At 37.8% G+C, this 7,361-nt stretch overlaps 2 protein-coding genes across 2 annotated transcripts; both read right to left on the bottom strand.

Annotated features, from left to right (window-relative positions):
• Nucleotides 1-1,083: 1,083 nt before the first annotated feature.
• LOC146146795 (uncharacterized protein CG5902-like) lies at nt 1,084-4,097 on the bottom strand. The gene is made up of 5 exons (XM_083386954.1): nt 3,719-4,097; nt 3,268-3,378; nt 2,781-2,895; nt 2,287-2,377; nt 1,084-1,895 (listed from the first exon to the last, which is right to left on the bottom strand). The coding sequence occupies exons 1-5, from the start codon at nt 3,961-3,963 to the stop codon at nt 1,576-1,578; spliced, it is 882 nt and encodes a 293-aa protein (XP_083243080.1). The 5' UTR covers nt 3,964-4,097; the 3' UTR covers nt 1,084-1,575.
• Nucleotides 4,098-4,465: 368 nt separating this feature from the next.
• LOC146146794 (integrator complex subunit 9-like) lies at nt 4,466-6,911 on the bottom strand. The gene has a single exon (XM_083387333.1). It carries the CDS (start codon nt 6,650-6,652, stop codon nt 4,688-4,690), a length of 1,965 nt encoding a protein of 654 aa, XP_083243459.1. The 5' UTR covers nt 6,653-6,911; the 3' UTR covers nt 4,466-4,687.
• Between the last annotated feature and the right edge of the window lie 450 nt (nt 6,912-7,361).

Below are 7,361 nucleotides of genomic sequence, written 5' to 3'. Positions count from 1 at the left end.
CATTACAACACTATAGCATAGGCACAAAAAATGACCATGACCTAATTTTAACAGGACACATGCATAAATTATGTCGTAGCTTTAGCGCCTCTTTTTTTATGCATTAAATACAATCGATGTACAATACATCCTAGGTTTGGAAGGATAGAAGAAGTTGCAAAATGCCGTATTTACGCGACGCGCGAGAAAACAGGTAACCCCTTAAAAAATATGTTGTGGTCAGTCGAATTCGTACGCTAGTGTACAAATAGATCGAGTTTGTATTTTTAGGATATGGTTAAATAGAAAAAAATGTTTATTTTATTTAATTAGCCAAAAAAAAATAGAAGACGTCACCCCAAAAGATTTACATATTGCTAGATGGTTTGAAAAAAAGTACGTTATGTTTGGACGGGCCATTGGCTGTATGGATAGACAGAAACCACATAAAAAGGAATACTTTCTGGAGTCATTATGGAACACTCTATATGCCGCAACTCAATATGTATTTAATTCTTACTGCATAGTAGCCTATGCAGAAAACTTCGCCTACGAATTCAGGTCTAGTGTTAAAAACTTACGTATTTTTTAAAACTACTTCAAACGTTTTTTTAGTTAAAATGGTTATATCCTTGATACTGAGATGCTAATCATAGCGGCATGTATATGTTTCTCCAGTGTACAATTTGCAAGGAGCATAACTCGGCCTGGTAACGAAAACGGACGAAATAATTATTGATTTTGAAGGCCACTTCTCACACCTAACACGTCGGGATACCCGTAGATTATGAATAAGTTGAACAGTTAACGGCGAGTTTAATAGGTTTATGGGAATCGCTTTGTTGTTTTATTGCTATGCTTTTCAGTCGAATCTGGTAGCTTATAGGGACGGATAATACTTTAGTGACCTGGTAACATATATTGCCTCGGACCACATAATACCAGACACCCCAAATTACCAGCGCGAATAGCAAATATTAATGGAAACCATATGAAAAAATTCTTGAAAGCTTGGTCCCAAATTGAGATATTTCGTGGAACACACAGAAGCGCACAGCTACACACACTATCGCCACAAAATCACAGTAAAACCTGTGTTTTTTATTCTTTGGTAGGTAACGTACATAATAAAAAATAATCAATTTAATTATACCCGGGTTGTATTTCACATCAAATCGATCAATGCTGGCAAAATAATTGCAATACTGAGTTGAACTCACAGGTAGAGTTTCTTTCTAGTTTACACTTTGGGAAAATGTGCGGGGGCGTTTAAAAGCTATTTTCAACTAAAGATTTTCCCACTTGGCACATATTTTTGCTCACAAAGACACCAAAACTTTTCCGAAAAATGGCCAAAAACACGCGTTGAGGTGCGAACCGGTAATAAGAGGGAGACGAATAAACTTGCCTAGTATGTCACAATATAAAAAAAGACGTAAAGCGTTAAAAGGCGCGATAAAAATTAAAACAATGTGTTCCTAAACACAGACAGACAACGGGTAGAATACACTTCATAGCAAAACTGGCACAGTCCAAGTCGTCGGGGCCTTGTACTATTGAAATTTCATTCAAAAAAAAATTGCCCCGAAACAAGCTTTAATCCTTGTAATAGTTGTGCCTTGTCTGCTTGTAGCTGCCCGTACCGTTAGGTAGGGATCCGTTGCGATCCCTGCTGTTCCTGCGTTGATGTACGGCAGCAGGGGAAGGGTAAGGGGCCTGGGCCCGATGTGACCCCCCTGAAGGCATAGGCTTGGACTTGCAGAGGCCCCTGGCCAGGGCGTAGTCTTGGTAGGACACCATGACCTTTTCAGTTCGGTAGCGACGTACCTTGACCGTTTTGAGAAAGGCGGGACTGATGTCGGCTTGGTAGCCGCCCTTTCGTAGTAGGTTCTCGATCGTTTGCTGCTGATTCCAACCTGGCAATCGAGTTGGGAATATTGTGACTCATAGGCAAGGTAAAATTTTGATTTATAGTATCTGACGGGCCTTACTGCGCAACCATTAAAAAACAAAACCTAGACATGTAAAAATAATACTCAAAACTTAGGCAAGGTATTTTTGTGTTTGAGGGTGTAGAAGGCAGTAACCAATGACAACCCAGAAAAAACGAGACCACAGCCATTCGTACTGACACCAAAATACTACACAATACCAACGGTCAAATTTGTATGGTAGGCTAAAATACAACATGATAAAATTGAAGAAGTTTTTAAAGAAACAAACTGCTAAAACAAATAATTTTCATTGAAATTACTGTAATCACACACAAAAAGCAATAAAGTCAGCACACAAAAAACTTCTACTAACCTTGCTCTTTGCTGACCTCCGGCAAATATGTAGCGGTTTTGTGATGGCCGCGCTCATTGCGAAACTCAATACGGATTCCATTTACTCCAATCTAGTAAACATTTCATTATGACTTTGTAAAACATAAGAATTGGTTTAATTATTTTGCCTCCCTACTATATAATATAGTTCTTTTAAGAACATTGGCCCATAGAACTTAAACAAATTTATGCAAAAACAGGGATTTCTTTATTAAAGGATAAGAGAAGGTATAACATAGTTTTGTGTTATTTTACACCTCAATAACAACAGGTACATTCCAGCTGCTATAAAATTGTGTATTATAAATAAAAACCAAAGGTTTTTGAAAGAAAAATCTAGAAAACCAGTACATGATATAACAATGTCAATAAGAATAAACATGTTACCTTGGTTCATATGTTTAATTTTTAATGGTTAGCCTGTAGCCACCATGATATTACAACACATCATTACGGTTTGTATTTACACTTTACCTGCCAGTCGTAACAATTCTGGCAGTCCTCAAAATTAAGTAACAAAGAGACAGCACAATGCAGTTTTGGCAATTCATCTAGGCGCACAGGCGAAAATCTACTGTCTTTCATAGCACTGCAAATAAAGATCATGAAAAAACTGAAGCAAAGAAACTTTTATTGTAAATATATATTTAGCAAAGTACCCAAAAGTCATTTCATTTTAGCTAGGATAGGTACTTAACTCTACAAGAACAAATAAAACCCAAAGTTAAAAAACCCGAGTAAAATCAGGATTAGACATTTTTTAAGGAAATATATATTTCGCCTATACTGGCATCGTCAGTTCCTCATTCAAATAGAATCTATTGTTTTATTGTTAATATACGCGTCAGTGAAACAGTGATCGCTTGCCGAAACTGCTGCCAATGGTTTTCGAGTAGATAAAGATATGTTCTTCTATATAACTCTACATGAAGTATGCTTGAGTTTTAATTAAATGTGTCACCTGATAATTGCATATTCACGAAGTCCACTATGAAGTGGCATCGGACTAAAAGTTCCAATGCACCCACGCAGGCGAAGGTCCTTTCCTATCTTCCAGGTCACAAAAAGAGGGCTGAAAACAAATGCTGCAGTTCAAGCATTGTTTGTGAAACATATTTTAAAATAAGGGGAGACCTGGACAGCTTAAACCGATTGTAAGAGCTATACAAAAAATAATTAAATAATTCCACACATATAGTTAAATAATTCCACACATATAGCACTTGCACTGTGCACCGAGGGTATTCAACTTTAACCCCATTCAGTGCTGATTTTGTTAAGGGTTAAGTGTTGCATTTTACACAAAACAACTGCTCTATAAAATTAAAAATATATATATCTTGTCCAAAACGATATCACACTAACAACATGGTAGGTGTTTTCTGTTGAGGTGTTTGCAATTTGTAACTCACCAAGATTGGTTTGTAAAAGCTGGGGTTTTTGGCTGCTCATGATTATGTAGTTGGCAGTAGATAAGGTCGAAACAGTAGAAAGCCATTTCATCACTAATTATTCTACTTGAGTCCCCGTTGATACCATTTGAGTTGGGGTGATTGCTGTGGCCCCCTTGGCTGTTGCTGCGTCTTTGCTCATCCATATCAAACTCGTCTGAATTAGTGTTGGAGGCAGATTTTTTTCCACAACAACCGGAGGCCATTATTGAAATTAACTAATAAACTTAAAATAAAAATAATATTAATAAAGAGTAGGAAATGCTAGAATCATAATTCTAAATCCAACTTAAAATTTAAAATACATTATTAACCTTTTACAGCAGTGGTTCTAAATCTGGGGTCACAAGGGGTTGTCTGGTGGTCATTACGTGTAGTATTTGATAAAAAAAAAAACTAAAAGTTTAGCAGTATAAAAGGCCTTTTGTGTTTATGTGGCTTTTGCTGTGGCAGTAAACCAGTCGTGTGTTTATGAAATCACCATTACACTTTTTAACAAATGAATCAAGCATAGCTTCAGTCGAAGCATGTCCAATAAAAATGAATGGGTGCGCCCTAATAACTTTGTCTTGTTGTTCACATTAAATTCGGACATTTTAGCCAAATTCGATACAATCCGTCTAAAAAATTTCCCAATTTGAATTTTGCCAAATTTGAATTAGTTTTTTACTGACTCCAGTTTATGTATCATACACTATGATTGGGGGGGTTGCGCAAGCTATTGAACACTTAAAAGGAGACGCGAGAACAAAAAGGTTGGGAACCACTGCTTTACAGGAATTTCAAGTAACAGACTGTTGTTCAAAAAAGTGACAAAAAATATGACATGGCATTTCAATGCAAGTAAAATTGAGCAGTCCATGCTATACAACTCAACAAAGAAATAGGATTAACTGTGAACTTTAACATGGCACAAACATTTGTTTAATTCTATGATGAAACTAAGTTTTTCAGAAAAATGTCCCGTAGTTTAGTTCGTAGCGCATCACTTCCTTCACAAACAATATGAGTTGAACTGTCGTCGATTTGAATAACTGTGTCTTGCAAAAGGATGATTTTTCCAGATGATCCATCTTCCACTTTGACATCGGCAAACCCGTCTTGTTTAAGGTCATCTACAAATGAAGATAGGCAGAGTTTACCAGTCAACAAAGGACGATGAACAACCTCTTCGTGAAACTTCCGCTTTCTGCCAGTCGTAACTCGCTTGTGGACAGGTTTAAGCAAATGATGGTTATCTCTGGCAATCACCCGTGCGGAGAGAGGTGCCAACATCACACCTGGTTTAACTTCAACGGGCAAAAGGGCAGACGCCAACTCTGGATCTAAATCAACCTTTTCACTAGACCGCTTTATTTTCAGGTCCAACACAGATGCTCTTTCCAGCACTATCGGAGTTCGCTCTGTTGCTAACTTCAGGTCGGTGCGGTGAGGCGCTCCCACTGGTGGCTTTGTATAGCTGGGAGGCACAACCAGTTTGTGGGGTTTAAGGCCATCAATTAAGCGACTAGCTGCTTGGTGGTTGGACCGAGTGTCAACAGGAAAGTAGAACACCCTGGCAGTAATTGGTTGAAATGGAGCAATCGCTTCAAGATAGGAAAAGTTTGGTTCCACAAAAATAACAGAATTCGATGCAGATTTGGACCACAATTCTAGCAAGTGTACAGCACTACCAAAGCGCAAAGAGGGATGACCTGCAAATACTATGCAGGGCTTTTTAAAAGTAGAAGAAAGGCCATCATGGACACTGGAGAAGACCTTGAGTCTGCCCAATTGGATCAGCTCATCGTGTGGGAAGGGTGCTTCAGGCAAATAGGACTTGTTCTGTTTATTTGGATGTAACCACTCCGAGTAAATTTGGGACAAAGTAAGGGATGCTTTGGCACTGGGCGAAACAATGTAGATGGGAATGTTAATGAGATTTGACTGTTCCATGTAGGACAAAAGAAACTCAAGTAGGTCGTATAAAAGTCCAGATGGTAGACATGGAACAAGCACATTGCCTCCACCTTTTACTGTCTTGGCGAGGCACGAACCAAATTCAGTTAGCATTGTATCAGGATTACTTGTTGGTGCTTGGGTAAGTCCATTAAAAATCAAGAGATCGCTGTCAACCAGCGGCTTTGAATCAAATTGTTGTGGATGAGCAGTCAGTGACGAACTACCGGAGACGTAGCTCACCTTCTCAAAGTCCGATGCAACTGACCAGTTGCAACTGCCCAATGAGTAGCCCGAGCTTGAAGCTGTAATATTCAAGGCACCAAACACACTCACTTTTTCAGCGTATCCAACAACATGGACCTTTGATAACGAATTGTGCAGATCTTCAGTGCTGTAACAGGACCGCCACGACGGGAGATTTTCATCCCAACAGTGAATCAAGGAACTTGGCAGTTGCTTTTTTAAGCTTCTATCTTTCCACTTTGTGGCAGCACCCAACTTTGAGGTTTTGTTCGTACAATATTCTATTACTTCCTCCATTAGCAGTCTACCAATTTGCAAGGTCGGTTCTGTCGCATAAATGATGCCTTGAAAGCCACAGTACTCAGTAATATAGGGCAAACCACACATACTTAAGGAGTTTGATATTAAAATGGCATCTACAGTTGACAGATCCAGCAAATCAGACTCAGCAAAAGAAAACTCAGGGGTACCATTGACGAAAACCCTTCCAGAGCATTCTTTTAACTCGTTGTCCGTCATATTGCAACCATTATGACCGTTAAGTTTCCAAGTTGGTAAATTGGCCAATCTCTGGCTTTCTATCAGCATAAGCGGAAGATAGTTGTTAAGTGAAGAAAAGTCCAAAGAGCAGTCGAACATAATTGTACAGGTCTTGAACTTTAGAACAATACAAGGTGCGGAGTCACTCGGAGAAAGGTTGTATAATTTCATAGCGATAACTGCAATCACGATAATATTTAGTTTTACTATTGATGTTGCATTAGATTTACGTTTTTGTTTAATTGCTTAATTTGTAAAACGTCATGTACGACAGCGAAGTTAATCAACAAAAACAAAGAATATTATTTAGTAGGCCGAACATGTTACACTTGTTGAAAACGGGTTGCCATTTTATGTCCGAAAACAGTTAAGTACATGATATTTATTCTTAGGAATGGTTAATTTTCTCTAAAGTAGGTGGCACAGATGCTTGTTGTTACAAAAAGCTATTGAACGCTCACTTTACATGAGCGCGCAGAAACACATACATGCCTAACATAAAAGAACGTCAGCATTATTTATACACACAAAAAATATGACTACGAGTTTTAATATTTGAGTATGTGTTGCCCATTGACTTGTTCTTGAATTGTATAAGAATAACGTTTACATACAACATTATACCAATCTTTCGAAATTTACAGTTGAAAAAAAGTTATAAAATCAATCAATTATGTTTAGCATATAAATCAAATTACAAGAACGAGTCTCTTTGAAAAAGTCTAGTGCGTAATTTTAAAACATATAAATTAGTTATCGAATAAACTAAAAATGTTGTGTTTCTCGTGTTGTCTATATTAACATATGAAGTGAAAACTAAAAAATCGATATGAAAGTACACTAAATTAAGGTAATTCAAAAGAAAAGGATCGTGGTGCCG

This window comes from Ascidiella aspersa, chromosome 4, assembly GCF_963924565.1.
Source record: "Ascidiella aspersa chromosome 4, kaAscAspe10.2, whole genome shotgun sequence".
NCBI classification, from domain to species: Eukaryota; Metazoa; Chordata; class Ascidiacea; order Phlebobranchia; family Ascidiidae; genus Ascidiella; species Ascidiella aspersa.
The sequence above is the reverse complement of the archived record's forward strand: the minus strand, read 5'-3'. Positions and strand labels throughout refer to the sequence as shown.